The following is a 19,275-nucleotide window of genomic DNA, read 5'->3' as shown; positions in this document are numbered from 1 at the left end:
TGATTAGTGGAATGTCTCGAAAAATGGACGTGATTTCAATGATTTCATCAACTTTTTTCTAGATGTAGATTCCTCTGGATTGCAGTCTCTCTTGAGGTTCCAGAGTTAGGCAGCAGCCATCATAGTAGTATTCCACCTGCCTTGATGACGTTGCTACATTAACTTAATATCTTGAAACCTTACCCCCTGTTCTTCGCTGTAATCTCCTAAATTATCGTTAAAATAGTCCAGATGTTAGTGAAGAAAATGAAGTTTTACACTTATAAGATAATCTAGATTTTTGGAAACTTCTTAACAAGCCATTTACTTCTTCTTTGTAATTGGGACTTTTTTATTTCCCAAAAAACCCCTTAACAACCGATTTAAAGCTCCTTCATGAATTTTTTTCCTTAGTATCCATGCATTTTTCAACGTCAGTGTCGATCAATAGTTGGCGAATTTGAGGACTTTTGAGGACATTTAGTAAATCCATTTTGCAAACCTACAAAATACCGATAATTTTGAAATTTCCACAATTTAACCAGTTTTTCTCTCGTATTCAATATTTTTCAAGAGAATATTTACATTGCCGTACGTTTCTTTTAAATGAACGGAGTGAGCTATTGCAATTGAAGCATATTTGTTTCCATTATGTAAATAAACAGCTTTCAAACTAGATTTTTGGTGAATTTATAAAGGTTCTTCATTCAGCAGGTTTACAGTAAATTCTATGATATTCCATCACTGATTGAATGTTATTAGAGAAAACCATTGCATCTCTTTCTTGAAAATCGTCGCAAGGAGATTTTTTGATTTCAATCTAGATCAAACAACTTCTGCAGCATCCTTTGGGAGATTTAAATCTCTAACAAAATCATTTAATTCTTCTTATTCAGGTTCATAATCCTCATCACAAACATTGTTTTCATTGTCACGACTTTCACAGTAACAGTCATCACTAACATCTTTTATATTACTAGGAGGGGCAGTAATAGGTATAGTGTCGCTATGAGCTACTAATGGCAGAAGGTAAGTTAGGATAAACAATAGATTTCTTGTTCTTAACTGAGAAGCCACATATGTTAGTCAGATAAAAGTAACAATCATCCACATGATTTGATGGTTCTCTTTAGACCATTGATATTTCAAAGGACACAGCTTTCTTTTTACCTGTTAACCATAGTTGCAATGCCTCGACACAAACAGTATGAGGGGCGTATGCTTTGTATTAAATGTCAAGTTTTACACTAAAATATGAAAAGTACACATTTTCTACAAATTTGATAATATTATGTTGTCTCTGTTTTACAACCACAAAACACCCACGAGGATAACAAAACCCATTAGGACTATTTACACACGATCTCCGAGATTGATTCATGTTATAACAAATAATCGTCATGTCGTTCATCTGATGTCGTATTCATACAACATGACAGTAGAATTAAAACTGACACGGTTTCTGTCATTGGAATCCTAATACTTTCCGCCATAATTAGCAGAGTTGGCAAATGTATACAGATAAACTTGGCCGTCGACTAGGTACTTTATCAATACTTCGAAATAATTACCTATTACACTCATAAACATTAATATTCTTGAAAAAGTCAAAACAATTGCATCACCAGATGACGAAACCTTCGGTCAAATTTCTAAACAAAATGCATATTTATGCAATCTTATAGCAAAAAAACTAAACGTGTTAGGAAAAAATCTTAACGGATTTGGATTCAGCGCCAAAAATACTCTAGAAAAACACTTTTGTTTCTAAACATCAAAATTTTGCAGCACCTTGTAATCATTTTATTTATTTTTCGTAGTATTACTAATGTAAAATAAACAAAAAAAAATAATATACATCTTTTAGGTTTTGAAATATTTTATGAAATCTACAAAAAATAAAAACTTGATATATTTAACATTGTATAAACCACTTTTGTTGTGCTTATTTCTATAAACTCATGCTATAAATTCATCACTCACTAATCTCAGCATATGGTAAGAGACGAACTAAGTTCACGGTTCAGCGTGCTATATCATTTTCAATTTCTGAAAAGAAATTAAAAAGAATTAAAAGTTGTATGGAAGTGGCTTGAAAAGGGAGCAAAGCAACAATAAACGAGGGTGTGCTAGCAAGAGGGTAAACTTGTTGGGGTAGGTAGAAAGAGCCCACAGGGACCTCTTCGTCGCGGCTGTGACCCCGTGCCTCCAGTTTTAACTTACATTTAGAGTACATAAGGTTTTATTTTTAGAAGTCATATTTTTTTCCAATACTACATTAATTTGTAACTTTAAGAAATCAAAAAACCAGATTGTTCAATATCAAAATTAATTAATTTTTTGTCATCGAATTTGACTTCATTCTTATGCCGTTTTTGCAACAGATTTAGGGTTCTGTATGTTGTATAAGACATTTCGTCCCAGTTGTTATTTCCTTTCTACTTTTAGTTACTTATTTGGTATTTTGTTTCTCCTTTTATCTCCTTTTTCCCCTATTGCATTTATTTGATATTTCTAGGTTTTCCTCTGGCTCATTTTTCTTATTGGTATCCTTTTTAATATTGTATCTGCATGAATTTATGATTAAGTTGCATGCATTAAGTGTTTTTAAAAAAGAAAGTAATTTAAAAAAAGTTTGACATTTGAAAAATGTGGTATGAGATATAACAAAGAGACCCTCCTCTAGGGATTCATCAATTTGTTAGTAGAAATATTTTTAACTAAACAATCTTCAAACTTATTATTTTGCTCATAATTTATAAACTTGTCTATTGATAGATTTGACGTTAACAGACAACTTTTTCAGAAAACAAGATACACAAAATGAGATATGCTAAATTAAAATCGGATAATAAACAAAAGAGTTATTGCAAAAAATTGTTTGAAAAATGAACCAATTTCTAAGGCTGGTCTAGATAATTTGGCTAAATGGATCTCAATAATCCGTGATTTTCTCAACGCAGTGGTTTTTGTTTTGACCTGGGCAGTTGTCAGAAAACAGTTCTTACCTAGTTCTTTTACATCTGTTCCAATATATTTTTCAATATAATCTAATAGAAAGCTGCAGACTTCATTCGGGCTTTTTCGTGCTTCTGCTTCGTGTTAAATATAAAGAACGGATTTTCGTGACTTAATATTGGTGATGCAAAAAACATTAACGGTAAGATGAGACAGATAAAATAGTTCTTGTACAGGAATTGCAGGAAGTTAAAGGTTCTGCATAAAATCGAAGGCGATTGCTTCTACATCATCTGTTTGAATGCATTTCTCCCTTTATCTGTAGGTATCAAACCACATACTACCACAAGTCTTGGTGTGAATACTAAAAAAGCACCTTCGCATATCTTTTTTTTTAGTCTGATCAACATTAAGAAAGAGTAACTTCTTGTTCTATCTTTACCTTCTTCATTACGTTTTCTTCTTCTAGACACCTCCATTACTTCTAATAATCTTTCTAGACATATGTCCTGTTCGTTTTTTGTTGTCATATCGTAAAAGCTGTCAAAAATAATGTTCCTTTGATCTTCGTTCACTTTTTCAAAACGTTTGAGTAGACACCTAAAAAATGTATTTTACACACTCAAAAATATTATATTTTTATTGTCTTATTTGCATTAAGTTCCTATTTGCTTTGCTTTCATGGCCTTATTTTTGTAGCTAATATATGTTTGCCCTTTAACTCTAGAGTTTCTGATAACATTACGCTGATATTCCCCCGATTTCCTAATTCCCTTACGTCTTTTAGTAGCAGGTGCTCCATCCTCAGCGTTTTCATCAATGGTGGTTGGTTGATCGTTGATTCATTCAGTCAAATTATCTGGACCAGCCTTAGAAATTAACCCATTTTTCAAAAAACTTATAAACAAATTAAATTTCGCAAAAACTATTTAACCGATCTAATTCAGGTACATTTAAATAAATTTTAATAAATAGTAAAAAAACGGATTAACGATATTCAAAAACAGCGATTTTGTTGTTCATTTTGCAATTACTGATATTAATTTAGCATATCTTATTTGTGTATCTTTTTTTCTCAAAAAGGTGTCTGTTGACGTCAAATTTTTAAATAGACAAGTTTTATAGTTATGAGGAAAATAATGAGCTTCACGTTTTGATTGTTTATTTAAAAATATCCCTATCTCTAGATGAGAGTCTTTTTGTAATTTGTAATATCTCGACCTACACATTTGAACTGTCAAACCCACCTTTATAGTAGTTGTAACGAAGAAACGGTTATTTCTTACAACTTATTGGTCTATAGCCCAACAACATTTGCTAATGATATATCTCTATTGCTTTATCAACTTTATGTTGTCTAAATGTGACGTTTTTCTGAAGTAAAATATGAACGACAACGTTTACAAACACTCGTTAACTAAATATATTAGTTCAGTCCTGGCACGCCTCCGTTATACCTCAACACAATAAAAATTCGACTGAACCCGGTATGCACACGTTTCGTTCGCAACGTGGTCTCAGGGCCGGCGTTTACCTTTTCTAACCTTTCGACACACGGAAAAGCAGTAAAATCGATTCATAAAATCAATTTGGCAGCAATCCCCAAGCAGCATACTTAAATATGGTCTACGTGTCTTACTTTTGAAATGGACCTATGGCATCTCACATCGAGCGAAGAAGAACCTACGTGAGCTTTTCGAATACTCCAGTCATGGACGGAGTTCTCTTCGTCAGAGTCAGACGCTAGTCTATAGGTCATCCGATATTCCTGTACAGCTGTGTCACGTCTACATACGTGTTCGGGGTGCTACTGGTCTTATAATATCCTACCCCTTCGATCCAACACAGATATACTTGTATCACGTGTCCTTCACTTATGGGTCAAATTACTTCTTTATTAAAATCGCCTAGACAAGGAAACAAGGATTTCCTTATTTGCTTATACAGGGTGCATCAAAAATTATTTAAAAAAACTTCATTCAAAATTAAATAACGTTTAATTATATATAAGAATCTTTAGGCCTATAATAAATATAAATTACTGGACAATAAAGCATCGCTAGCATTTTTAAAAACATTTAGAGACATTAAAAATAATACTATTGCATTAGAAATGGTAATTTTTACAATGTACAAGCTGGCGTTCATCAAAGTAGGCTTTGATCGTTACCTGCAATTACAAACACTATTTTATTTTAAGATTACAACCTCTTTCTACCAACATCAGTTCAAAAATACTGATTTAACGACTAAGTTATTAAGCTCATTTTTCTAAAGGTTGATACGTTGGAGGATGCTGTACGAGTATTAACCCTTCTAAGTGAGATATGCATTGTATTATGTTACCAGTGGAAAATAATAAGAAACGTATAAGGAAGAAATATTGTCGGCATAATTATATGGTTAGATGATCTTAACGAAAGAGGATCTCCATAATTGAAAGCCACGTCAAAGGATAATCGTTTTCTGATTTTTGAGAAAATCCGTGCTTAGAAACCGGACATTTAGTAGTAATGTTTTAAAAAATAAGTTATTAGCAGTTAGTAATGTTGAAATATGATCTCAATAAATCAGAAGAGGAAAAAAATTAACTGAACTTAAGAAGCAGCAGACCAATAAACCAAAACATTATTGATTCTAACTCAGTTCTGAAAAAACTGATAGTGGTTTATTGATAAGTTTCTAAACACTGCGCGGTGAGATACTATACTCTATGCTGGAGATATGTTGTTAAAGATATGTACAGTATATTGAATGCACAACATTTTTCTCTTCTTCTTCTTCTTCCTCTTTATAAGCAAATTCTGCTTGTTCATTGGCGGATTAATACCTCTATGGAAGGTTGTCACTCCATCTTTTGCGCGGTCATCCGATACTTCTTTTGCCGATTGGTGACTTATCTCTTGCTATTTTGACGATACGGGTTTCCTCCATTCTGCTAATGTGGTTATTCCATTCTTTTTTCTATTTTGTGTCCATTCATTTATACACTGTACGTTACATTTTCTTCTAATGACTTCACTTCTCTTTCGATCTCTCAGCGTATTTCCTGTAATTCTTCTCAGTACCCTCATCTCTGCCGTTTCCAGTAGCCTTTGCGTTGTGGCTGTCTCGGGTCCTGTTTCTGAGGCATATGTCATTATTGATCTTACACTGGCTTTATAAATTCTTGACTTCATCTCAGTGTTAATAAGTTTGTTTTGCCATATAGTGTTATTAAGGCATCCTGCCAGTCTATTTGCTTTTTGTACTTGATCTCTCACTTCTTTGTCCGGGTTTCCATAGCTGGACAGTGTAATTCCCAAGTATTCTATTTCCATTGCGTGTTCAATACTGATGCTATTATTTTCTATTTTTATTTCTATTTCTCCGAATTTTTAAACTATATAAATATTGAGTTAAAATGTATTGATCTGTTTCAATCACTACACAAAAATGATAAAAACAATTTTGTTCTTAGAAACGAAATGTTTACGTTTTGAAACAAAATAATAAATAAAAAATTGAAACCATTGAAAGGATCAGAATTAAAGGTAAAGTTAAAACGATCCGGTTTAGCAAGTACTGGAACAAAAGTTTAGAAGTGGTACTGAGTGCTAACGAAGTCTCAGAGGAACTGCATTGCTATTAGGATAGAAATATGGCCCATAAAGGACTTACATCAAACATGGTACAATACTGGTACTCTGGCACTGGCTAAATATAATATCCAAACATTATTAAATCTTCGCTTGTCCACTGCTGGACATAGATCTTCTTCATAATTTTCCATCTGTTTCGATCTTGTGCCTCTTGCATCAAATTTTTATGGTAGCGTTTTAGATCGTCAGTACAACGTATTGGTGGACGACCTCTGCTTCGGTAGGCATCATCTCTCGGTCTTCATTTAAGTATCCGCTTTGTCCATCTGTTATCTGTCATTCAAGCCATGTGACCTGCTCAGTTCCACTTCACATCAGCCTCTCCTGATCTTCGTCGTAGCTGGCGGTTTGGGATCTTATCTCGCAATGAAACGCCCAACATAGTACGCTCCATCGCCCTTTGAGTCATACGGATCTTTTTCACTATTCTCCTTGTCATAGTAAAGGTTTCCGCTTCGTGAGTCATCATCATCATCATCATCTTGGTGCTACAGCCCTTAGAGGGCCTCGACCTTCTCAAGCTTTCTAACCCATTGTGTTCTGTCCCTTGCTTGCATTTTCCAGTTGCCGACTCCGATCTTCTTGGCATCTTGTGTTACCCCGTCCATTTATAGGTCATTACCTGGCATGTATCTAAAGATTTTGTATATCTTCGCTGACTACAAGATTTGTCATCATCTGGGCTTTAGATATATTTATTTTCAATCCCCCTTCTAGCGAAAAAAGGTAAAGCTGATTTAAAAGCTTTTTGGCCTCATCTATCCTATCAGCTATTAGCACAATATCATTTTTCTTTTCTCCATTTATTTTTATGCCTTTGTCGGTCAGTTTTTCCCTTTTTTCAATATATATTCCAAAATCGTAGTGAATAGTTTTGGTGATAGTCATACCGATTCAGCCAAGGCTTCCAACATGTTTTGTTGATTGATGGTGTCAAAGACGTTTTCATAATCCACACATATTAAAGTAAGTGGTTTATTATATTTACTACATTTTTCTTTAAGATTTTTTTATTACCAATGGTCTGTTCCACGAGCAAATAAAATTCCAATTTACTTTCTAATGATTTCATAATTATTTTTGTAAACAGTTTATAAACATGGGAATGTATACTTATGGGCTTGTAGTTTCTGAGGTCGATAGCATTGCCTTTTTTATGAAGTAGGATCATTTCTGCGTCATGCCACTGAGTTGGTGTTACTGCTTACTGCAGACATCTAGTGAATAGTTTGACAAGGATCTACCATAATCTTTTTCCAGCTACTTTCAAGGCATCTACCACTATTTCATCGCCTCCGGGGAACTCATTGTTTTTCATTTCTTGCACTGAACTTCGAACTTCGTTGGGTGTTATATCCGGTAAAATTTCAGATCCCTGATTAATTATCTATTACCTTATCTGGTAATGATCTACACCAGATACACGGTTGTTCTTTGTATAGTTGGCTATAAAAACTCTTTATAGTCTTTACAGTTTCATAATATGATCGTTCATAATTTAATCTCGATCCTCAATGATTTGCCCCTGTTAATTTCTTAATTTATGGATGTTTTTTCTTCCAACGGACATGTTCTGTCTGAGTACTTTCAAGCTTTTGTTTTCTTTGATTATTCTAGTTATTTCCATCGTATTGTATCGTCTCACATCCTTTCTAACCACATTTTTATTTTCTTATATCAAGATTCTTAGTTCATTTCTTCTTTTCTCTAGAAGATCTTTTGTGCTGGGGCTAAATTTTTTGTTTTTGTTTTCAGAACAGTTGACAGTATTTATGTTCGGCTTCTTTCAATGTTTGAATAATATTATTGTTCATATCATTAATGATGATATTTTTTAAGTCATGTATAGCCAATCTAGTCTTAATGTTTTCTTCATAAAGTGTTACATCTTCTAGGAACATCCATCTTCCACTCTTTTTTTTACGATCATTTTTGTTCTTTCAACTTCGTTGTTAAAAGTAGTTTTTGCTCTAATTAATATATGGTCACTCTCTGTTAAAAATGTATTCAATACAGTTACATCTTAAAATATATCTTTCCAATTTGATATTATGAAATCAATCTCAAGTTTTGTTCTTTGGTTTGGACTTTTCCAGGTCCACTTACATTGGGAGTTCTTTCTGAAGAATGAGTTTATCACAAAGAAATTCTCCTAAGGTAAGAAGTTCATAAGCCTGTTACCTCTCTCATTTCTCTCACCAAATCCAAAGTTTCCCATAGCGAATTCTGCCTCATATTGTTTGAATCCCAATTTGGCGTTCAAATCTTTCATTATCATTGTATAATGGGCTTTTGAAGTTTGTATAGCTGCTCTGATATCTTCATAAAATGTATCAAACTTCTTCATCTGAGTGGCTCGTACTTGGTGCGTAAGCCTTTATAATTTTTAGTTTGTATCTTGGATTTAATTGAATGAAAGATAAATGACTTTGATCTATACACTTTTTATTGTAATTATGTTTGGTGCCCACTTATATGGATTACAAAACTAACTCCTTCGACAGATGACTCTTCATTTCCTCTAAATATTATTTGGTCTCCTCCTGGAGTATTATTTGGTCTTTAGCACCAAATATAACATATTATTTCATCAGTGTGAGGCGGTCAGCTTACACTGCTTTCATCTTATCCTTCACTTTCATCCTGAGATATCTTTTTCGTTCTGCTCTTAACATTATGCTTATAGCATTATAGTATCAATTTTCTTATAGCATTTTACTCTATTGAATATTCTATAATGAGAACTAACCACAATCAGTCAACAAATGAGACTGTTTTGTTTGTGGTGTGGGTCTCTAGGTTAGGGTTTTGAAAATGCTACTTTTGAAACATCTGTAATAACGCTGGAGAAAGAATGCATTATTTGGCAGCAGATGTTAATTATTATCAAAATTATGGATTCAAGGAAAAATAAGTTACATCTTTATTTGACCAAGTCAAATAAGTAAAAAGTAGACTATTCAAATTACCCTATTGCTTACTAGGTAGATCGTAGACACAATAGTCATGACATTTTATATTTAGATTAATATAAGTAATATAAACAATAAGTAGATATTTGTATAAAGCAAAATTTTTACCCTAATAATAATAGTTTTATATTTATATAGTATATAATATTATAACATATAATAATATGTTATATTATTTAATCCTAATCTACTATTTACTGAATTTTTCAAAATATTACTCTTTATCAGACTACACCTTCTCTCTGATAGTTTAAGATTGTTTTATTATCAAATTTACAAAATGAAAAAAATCTCATTATATAGAATATTTTATAAGGAGTATGTGTGATTCCTTGTGACAAGGAAGAGTCTGGTATGGAGGCCAAGGAGTGGTAAACGCCGTCAGGACAGACCTCCCACTCGCCGGTCAGATGACTTGAAGAGAACGATGAATTGGGTCGCAAAAGTTATTTAAACAACATAAACAATGTGTATTACTTACTTATCTTACACTTTCTCTTTTATTAATTACTGCAATTAAAAAATATTTTATTTAAGGTTAAATTTACATATGCTCCCCTCCATAGGTTTGTTTTGTTTTATTTTCAAAATTTACTATATCATTATAGAATAGAAAGCCAATGCGCATCCGCTAGGAAAAATATTCTGATTCGTTTTTTTGCACAATCTTACTCAAAAAGGACTCCTTTTAACAAATTTGCATGTTACTAGGTCAAAAATTGTTTAATCAATTTTCTTTAAACAAAATGCAAAAATCGGTCTTTTCGCCTTAAAGTTTTTTGTGGTTTTTGGTTCATTGCAAACAAAAAAAGTTCATAGTAACTTTTCTCTAAGTTGCACAATTTTCGAGTAACAAACGATTTAAGTTAGGAAAAATCGCAAAAATGGCCATTTTCAACACCAAAAAACAATATGAAAAAAAAGAAAATTTTGACGTTTTCAAAGGTTACAAATATTCTTTGAATATCTATTTACAGGATCCTGAAGCATTTTATTATTGCAGTCAAACGTACGATTTTTATATAACACGAAAGTACTACAATCATTAATATAATTTTATTGAAAAATATTTACAAATAAATTGAATAAATTACAAGATAAAAATAAGTTTATATTTCTCACAAATAAAAAATGCAGAATTTAATGTTTTACATTTCAAACGATCACACGTCATGTGAAATGCCTCCAAGAAGACGGTTTTGTGTGTAGTTTATAGCAAAAGTTTAGTTTTTTTGAAAAAATAACTAACTTTGGTACGAATTTAATTGAAAAAAAATCAAAGTTTTAAACATTTTAGATTGTTTGTTATGTGAAAGTTTAAATTCAGCGTTTTTTAAGCATATTTCGAATGCTTCATACTTTTGCCAAAACTTAAAACTAAAATTTCATGCTATGGGTTTTGAAGGTTAGGCTCTAGTAATCGAAACTTTATAGTTGCCAGTCAATAAGAGGGAGAGATTGTTTTGATCTCATAAAAAATCGCGCCTTATTTAACACCTTTATAAAATCTAAGTTAATTTGCGGCAAAATACAAAAATTGCATACGAAAGCCAAACTCCTTACCTTTAAACCGCATCTTGATTTTTGTCGATAGAACACTCGAATCAAAAGATATCGAATTTTTACCGTCGAGCTGATATAAATTTTATTGAACATTGATTTCGCGCGCGTAACTGACATTCAAAATCGACGGTCGCTTCAAGCGTTGTTTGTGAGAGAACGGCTCATTCTACATAAAAAGTGCTTATAAAAAATTTTTGTTTAGAATTATGTTCTTGGTAAATCGATATTATTGCGTTTTTACCCCCCTACAAGGGGAGTTTTAGGGGGAAGCTTGAGGGTAAAAGTGGTAATCTTTTTGCACCTTTTTGGGGTTCCAAAGTTAATATTCTCGGCAAAATTTAGCTTGTTCGTATGATTTTTAGAAGTTCAGTGGCATTTTCGACTCTGATGACTGGAGTATTATAAATCATATTTTAATTATTGTCTTCATTTACAAATGGCACTTATTTGTTCTCAAACGCCTCTTAATCACAGCCATACAGAGTTATACAGTGTCAATTAACCTGCGAGCATCATCAGCTGTTTCACCATTTTTCCCAAGTAATTGTAAATATAAATCTTCCAGTATTTTGAACTGTTCATAATTGAAATACTCGTAATGAGTACCTAAGGTATTCAGCACAACTAATTACAATACAACATATTTTTTATCAAGAGATAGACTAATCGCAGATGAAATCTAATGCTTTCTTCTTTGTCCCTATTTGGTTGTTGTGTCGCATCCAGTAAAAGCATGTAAAGCCGGCAAAATTATATGCGATAATAAAAGAGTTTCAATTTAACGTAGCAAATTAAAAGATTAAAAAAATAAATACTTTTTAAATATAGATACCTAAGCAAGAATAAAATGTACTTACCTTACTAATATAAACGCCAGGAAGGTATATATACTCAGCATGAGTGCGAGAGAGATGCGGTATATAGGAACACTGCGCGCGGCAGAGGGTAATCATTGAACATGCGCTGGATTAAAGTTAAAAAACTAAGGTTTAAATTAATATTATGTACTAAAATGCTTCAGGACTTTGTTGATGAATATTTGAAGAATATTTGTGACCTTTGACAATATCAATCCTTTTTTCATATTGTTCTGAAGCTATTTTCTTGTGGCATTTTAAATTAATTACTATTTAAATGGGAATAAGCCACAATTAAAGGTTAAAATACGTTTATTGACGTTTTAATTTCCACTTCGGAAATCGTTCTCAAAATACAAACATTAGTAAATTAAATAAATTTTGTTTTTTGTTACTTAGTGAAAAATTCTTCTAATAATTTAATTTTATCTGACTCATCTATATTGACAATTCAGACATATATTATACATTTTAAAGTAGACGACTTTAAAATAATATTGCCAATATTGTTGAGTTGCATTCCTGGGACGACTTTACTTATAAGATAGTTCATTCGATTACATGAAATCAACTTTAACTTGAGAATATCTGTCATAAAAAATCATAACATGTAATTCATCTTTAAAAAGACGAATACATGCCATGATGACAGTAAAATTCTCCTGTTAGTGATTCCATAGTAAATTATGAGGGAAAAACCAGGAAAAAAAATCTCATAATACTATCCCGACATGGTAAGTATTTGATCGTGCATTTAGTTTACCTTCAATAAACACCAAATTCCGATTTTATATGTTTGTTATTTAAAAAACATAAATGATGTATTCTCTATATGTTACTGACTTACCAATACTGGTATTTTCCTTTTAATAACTTCCTCTTTCAATATGGGTAACCAGATCCTACTACATTCTGCCGAGGAATTCGCGACACAATTGGTCTTATTTAGCATAATTAGAGCCGCTTCTTTGATTTTTCTCTTTTTACCATCCGATTCTTTTAGGACTATATTTGAATCATTCCATTGAACCCTATGTTCATTATCCCATGCGTGTTTACATATTTGAGATCTATGAAATTCTCTATTTTTAATATAGGATTGATGTTCACTTATTCTAACATTTAATGGCCTTGATGTTTCACCTAAATAAAACTGATCGCATTCAGAAGGTATTTTATAAATGCAATTCCTTGTCCTTTCTTGTTCATTGTTAGGTTTTATTTTGGACAAAATAGATTAGATTAGATAAAAGGATTATCGGAAAAGCTTAAAAGGATAGGAAATAAATTCAACATTTCAACAACATTCAAAACAACAAACACGTTCACTAAGTAACAAAAAACAAAATTTGTTTAATTTACCAATGTTTGTATTTTGAGAACGATTTCCGAAGTGGAAATTGAAACGTCAATAAACGTATTTTAACCTTTAATTTTAAATAGTAATTAATTTTTTCATATTGTTTTTCGGAGTTGAAAATGGCCATTTTTGCGATTCTTCATAACTTAAATCGTTTATAATTCGAAAATGGCACATCTTAGAGAAAAGCTACTTAGAACCTTTTTTATTCAGAATGACCCAAAAATTTAAAAAAACCAACCCTTTGTCCGTGGCGAAAAGATCTATTTTTGTAATTTGTTAAAAAAATTGTTTGAACCATTTTTGACGCAATTTTGGACCTGGAAATATGCAAATTTGTTAAAAGGGGTCCTTTTTTAGTAAGATTTACCAAAAAAACCAATCAGAATATTTTTCCTAGAGGATGTGCAGCGACTTCCTGGACTATTCTTTTTATGAACTCCTCCTTCTATAACCTTTTTTAAAATAAGTATTGGTTCTATGTTTTAGTACCTTCTTTTCTCTACAGCGTGTCTATACTGTTACTAACGATAGATCTAGAGATAAAATACTCATCAATTTTACAAATAGACCACATTATTTATTGTCATAGAAATTTACATCCTTGGAAAGAAAAACTTTGATATATTTTTCTAATCATCGCTATCTTTTTCTACGTGTTTTTATAGACAATGCTCCAATTACAGACGAATGATACTCAAATATATTTTGCGCAATGAAATGATTGCATGCAATGTAAACAAAAATAACGACAATTGCCAATTATTGATCAGTTTATAAGAAAAAACCAATGAACGTTTTTTGAATAAATCAAAATTTATTTCTAAAATGTATTTGATTCGATTTCTTTGCAGATTTCTGTTCAAAAATGTCCCCTTTAAAAAAATCTGAAGGTTGCGTAATTTTCGGGCAGAAATTATTTAAATAATTTGTTTAAACAAATGCCAAAAATTCAATAATAAAATATTTTTTTAGATTTATTTGGTCATTTAAATAAAAAGGACCATTGTCATTTTTCTCTAAATCTGATAGTTGTCGAGTTATAAGGGATTTAAAATCTGAAAAATACGAAAATACGCGTTTTCGAGGCTTGAAAAAACTCATATGTTGTTATTATTATCCTTGAAGTTGCCAAGAGTCTGAATTAAAGTTTAAACATTCAATTTCCAGATTCTGAAGAGTAATCGCGACTTATTTCAATTAAGACCGTTTTTAATTCTTAATAATTCGCGTCCACTCGATTTTTAAACCGCCGCACTATATGGTGCATATCTGTTGCACTTATACATAAATTATACGTAGGGGAAGAGGGGGCACAGTGTTACATAAATGTTTTTATTTGATGTCATTTTGACAGGATTTCATTAAAAATAAAATTTTTAATATTTTAGAACTCGTTTGGATTTGACGCATACTATTATACAATCAACTATAGGAAAAACTTACATGACTAGTCGGTAAAAACGATTTTGTAGAGAAAATACAATTGTAACATTGTGCCCCACTAGTGGGGAACAGTGTTATATACTATGGGGTACACTGTTACACAAGGAATACTGAAGTGATTAATGAGAATTTTATATTAAATACCATTTATTTGTCGTAACTCTACATACAAATAATATAAAATTTATTTTAATACATTATAATAATTTTGAAAATCTACGGGAAACACCAGCATTTCACTTCTGCGTGCTGTCTGGCCTGAAGGTTTGGGAGTTGGTAATTTTAAAACAACTTGGGAGACATTAAATACGTAGTTTTCATTGGAGGAAATAAATGTGAACTTGGGAAATAAACGACGGATATAGGTAACTTTCACTGTAGTTTCAGTTTTGCCAATAATATGTCCTATAGACAATATTTCTATGCCTTTTGAGATACCTTCTTTAATGAGAACATAATCGCCAACGTTTATTTCTTTATTATCGTCGTAATCCATTTGGGATATCTCTTCGTCATGACTTATAAACGATCCCATACTTGATTCACTATCAGCACAAGAGAAAGATTCTTCCGATTTCTCTGAGTCAGAAGAATCTTCCATATCTTGAAGTTTACGTGTATTTGATTGAAAAACGTTTCTTTTTACAACTTCTTTTCGCTTTCTGTCATTTTCATCTTTATTAGGCGACTCTTCGTCTTCTGACGCTGATGTCTGTTTCTGAATCCTTTTATGTAAGACAGACATTTTTGTTTTACCACATTTTTTTGACGTGTTTATTTCACCGCGTTTTCTAGTTGCGTTCTTCTCATGCCTTACTTTTAGATCAGCAATTAGTGCGTCTTTAATAGGTGTATTTGTTAATATTTGACTTTTACGTTTTCGGTTCTTTCCTCTTCCTTCTTTTCTATCTTCTGCTCGAGGAAAAGGGCGAACTTGTTCTGGAGAGACTAGCGATGACAACCATGATGAAGTTGACGGAACTTCTGAGGATATTGCCGAACATGAAGGCAGCTGAAATGATGCAGTTGCCACAGGCATTATCTCAGGTATTTGATGTGTTTTTATCTCAGCAGTTTCATTATTGACTAGCTGTGGTGCCATATCAGGCGTTTCAGTAACGACTTGTTTTATTGGTAACGTAGCTGTTTCATTTGTCATCTGCTCTACGGGAAACGGTCGGTCAGTTACTGCAGATGCTAGAAAATCGTCTTCAGAGAAGATCTGCCGATTCAATGGCCAAATTCCAGTTGACTTAAATCCACTAATAATGTTGTTTGGAATAAACGCAAGTGGATATGCTTTGCCCAAGAGTTCAGCTATTTCATAGATAGTTATTGTTTTGCCAGGATTAGTTATCATCCAATCATTGCAGGCTTTATTAAAGTGAGTTTTTAATGACTTGTATAATGCTTTATCTAAAGGTTGAAGTTTTCCGCTTGTGTGTGGGGGTAAAGTTAAAAGTATAATTCCGTTAGACTTACAAAATTCCAATGAAGCAATTGTAATGTGCGACTCATGGTTATCCAAAATTAGTAGTATGGGAGATTCTGAAGATGATTTTGTAAAATGATGGAGATGTCTCAATATGTCGATGAAGACTTCTCCGTTGACCCAACCTGTTTTTACTGCTGCTCCTGCAGATCCAGGAGGTGCTCCCTTCAACATTCTGTCCTTAAAATGAACTCTGGGAAATACAAGGAAGGGCGGTACAGAATTACCTATTGCATTAATAAAACAGCATACCGTCACCAATACCCCTCTTTCACCTGAAGTTACTTGTCCAATTTGTTTTAAGCCTTTCGGACCTACTACATTTGGAGGATTGTGAACAGTGGTAAGTGCTGTCTCATCCAAATTGTAGATATTTTCTGGACTTGGACCATTGCGAAATTTTTTAAAAGCACTTACCAAATTGTCAAAAAATTCGTTAATATTTGTTTTGTTGAAACTGGTTGCACGACTCAGACTAGTCGCCTCAGGTTTTCTTATGGATAGCTGGGAGTATCGTTTCATATAACCGTACAACCAGTCTACTCCAGCCTGTTTATTTTCGTTCCATGAATTTGGAAACTTAAGATTATTTTTCACAGCCAATTCATATGCAAACTGCATTACATTCTTTCTGGTTAAGCCATGGTGCATTTTACAAGCTATAATCAAATAATCTCTTAGTTGATCTTCTAGCTCTTTCGAGAAAACTTGATTTATTTCATAGTTTGGCGTAAATCTGAAATTTACTCGCTCTTCTTCAGACAAAGCTTTGTATTTATCAACATATCTTTTTAGAGTCATATGAATTATATTAGCTTGAATGGCTGCTGCCCTTACTGACCATCCGTTATTAACTACATTAAGAACGGCCGTTTTCATTGTATCATGGGTAAATGAGGCTATTTTTCTGATGGATTTTCTGTTACGAACCATTTTGATTCTGAAATAAAAATACAAAAGTAAATAAAACATCTTACTACTACCATATGCAATTTAGTACAAAATTAGTATTGTACATCATGCATATTTTCATTGTTTTTCTAGCAAAAAATGAAATATCACACTGTTCCCCACGCCTAAGTAGTGTAACACTGTACCCCTTCATAAGTTGTAACTCTGTGCCCCGAACGACGTTTTTACATTCAAATAATATTTTTGCCGAGTCACGAATTTTTGGGGTTATGTTAGTCCTACGAGTGTGTAGCTACAAGACGCATTTATAGTAATATATATCAATACAATGTGTAATATTTATTTACTAAGAGTTAAAACAGTTTTTAATACGTATCATTTACTTACTTTGGTGGTACAAAAACAGAAAAACACTTATATTTTCACTCAAATGTACAGTGACGGTCTACAAACACACCTACTGTTAACAAATAACGGAAAGTAACTACGACGACGACGGTACGGTTTTAAGTTCAACTTTAAGAAGATGGCGGAGAATTTAACATTGTACCCCGTGTAACACTGTGCCCCCTCTTCCCCTACTTTGTGTATTTTGACATGTAAAATTTGAATATAACCTCACTATTGCGTTAGTTGTACATCTCTTTTTTACTTTTTGTGGAACCATAAATTTGTACGTACCTGTATTTTATTTTTAAGATAGAAGATTTAAGAACCCATCATTTTGTTGTAGAAGTCCCTATGAACAACCATTCTCCAGATATTTTGTTAACCTAATCGCTTCACGTTATTTAAAGTTAAGGAATATTTTTAAAAAATGTTTAAAAATTTTAGACCAATTTTCGTAAAAAAAATGGTTTGTCAAAATTTATATGCTTATTTTCATGATTTTTTTTCCTATAATAAAATAATGATAACTCTTTCTTTACGATAAATAATGATAAGCAGATTTTGACATCACAAAATGCATTAAAAATCTAATGGACATTGAAGATTAATAACCTTTCAATTAGTTATTATTAAGACCATAATAAATCATTTTGTTGTAATTATTTAACCAAAATTATTAGCTTACATCTTTTTCGTAAGCAAGAGCAAGAAAGAATCGAGTGGCGTCAAATCGGGAGATCGTGGAGGTCAAAAAATACAGATATTCGATGTATAACTATTCCATTTTCAAGGAATATTGTCTTATATTTAACATACTGTTACATACTTAATACTTAAATGCTAAAATGTTACAATACAGACATTAACTAATTGAAAGGTTATTAATCTTCAATGTTCTTGAGATGTTTAATAAATTTTTGTTGGGTGAAAATTTGATTGTAACTTTTTCTCGGGACATAAGAGTTATCATATTTGTAATAAATAAAACTGAAGTCGGTATCGGTAATTTGAGAAAAATATATAAACATTTTTTTTTTAATTAGAAGGATGTAATTGCATATTTAAACATTTTAATTCCAAACGACTTTTCATAATATCAATTTTCGATTTAGTAAAATACTCGTATAAAGGTATAAGATTGATAAAATTTTATATGTGATGGTTGCATCTTGGGTTTTAGACAATGCAGAACTTTTTATGAAGACTAACTTTTTTCGTAAAGTTAATAATAAACTTAAGTAGACACTTTATATATAAATTTATATATATATATATATATATATATATATATATATATATATATATATATATATATATATATATATATATGTAAAATACATATGTTTTTTCCACTCTGATTTTATGATTCAATAATGATTCAGTTTTGAAAACAGAAGGTTAGACCTAAGTAATATTTAAATATAACTACTGAACGTAGGATGGCTTTGAAATGTTATTTTTGTAATATAATCACTTTATATCCCAACTGATAATATAGAGCACTTGTTTATAAATAGTTAACTTGATTTCGTCGTGAAATAAAATTTAACAAGTTTCTGTTGCAGTCGGCGGGAGTACGAGTCTGTCGTCATGGACTGCTGCCAGCTGGACGACCAGAACCACGTGGTAAAGAGAGAGGAAGCGAGCAACAATGATCCAGAGAATGGATCACCAGACGCCGAACGTGGAGGTACGTTGACGTACC

The 19,275-nt window shown here is 32.0% G+C and overlaps 1 protein-coding gene across 1 annotated transcript in view; it reads left to right on the top strand.

Moving 5' to 3' along the window:
- trh (PAS domain-containing protein trachealess) overlaps positions 1-19,275 on the top strand; it is a 178,322-nt gene that overhangs the window by 137,314 nt on the left and 21,733 nt on the right. The window contains exon 9 of the mRNA XM_072545912.1: positions 19,136-19,260. Within this exon, the coding sequence (XP_072402013.1) occupies positions 19,136-19,260 (125 nt within the window). The remainder of the gene's footprint in view (positions 1-19,135; positions 19,261-19,275) is intronic.

The sequence above is a fragment of the Diabrotica undecimpunctata genome, chromosome 10 (genome assembly GCF_040954645.1).
Source record: "Diabrotica undecimpunctata isolate CICGRU chromosome 10, icDiaUnde3, whole genome shotgun sequence".
In the NCBI taxonomy this organism is placed as follows: Eukaryota; Metazoa; Arthropoda; class Insecta; order Coleoptera; family Chrysomelidae; genus Diabrotica; species Diabrotica undecimpunctata.
The sequence above is the reverse complement of the archived record's forward strand: the minus strand, read 5'-3'. Positions and strand labels throughout refer to the sequence as shown.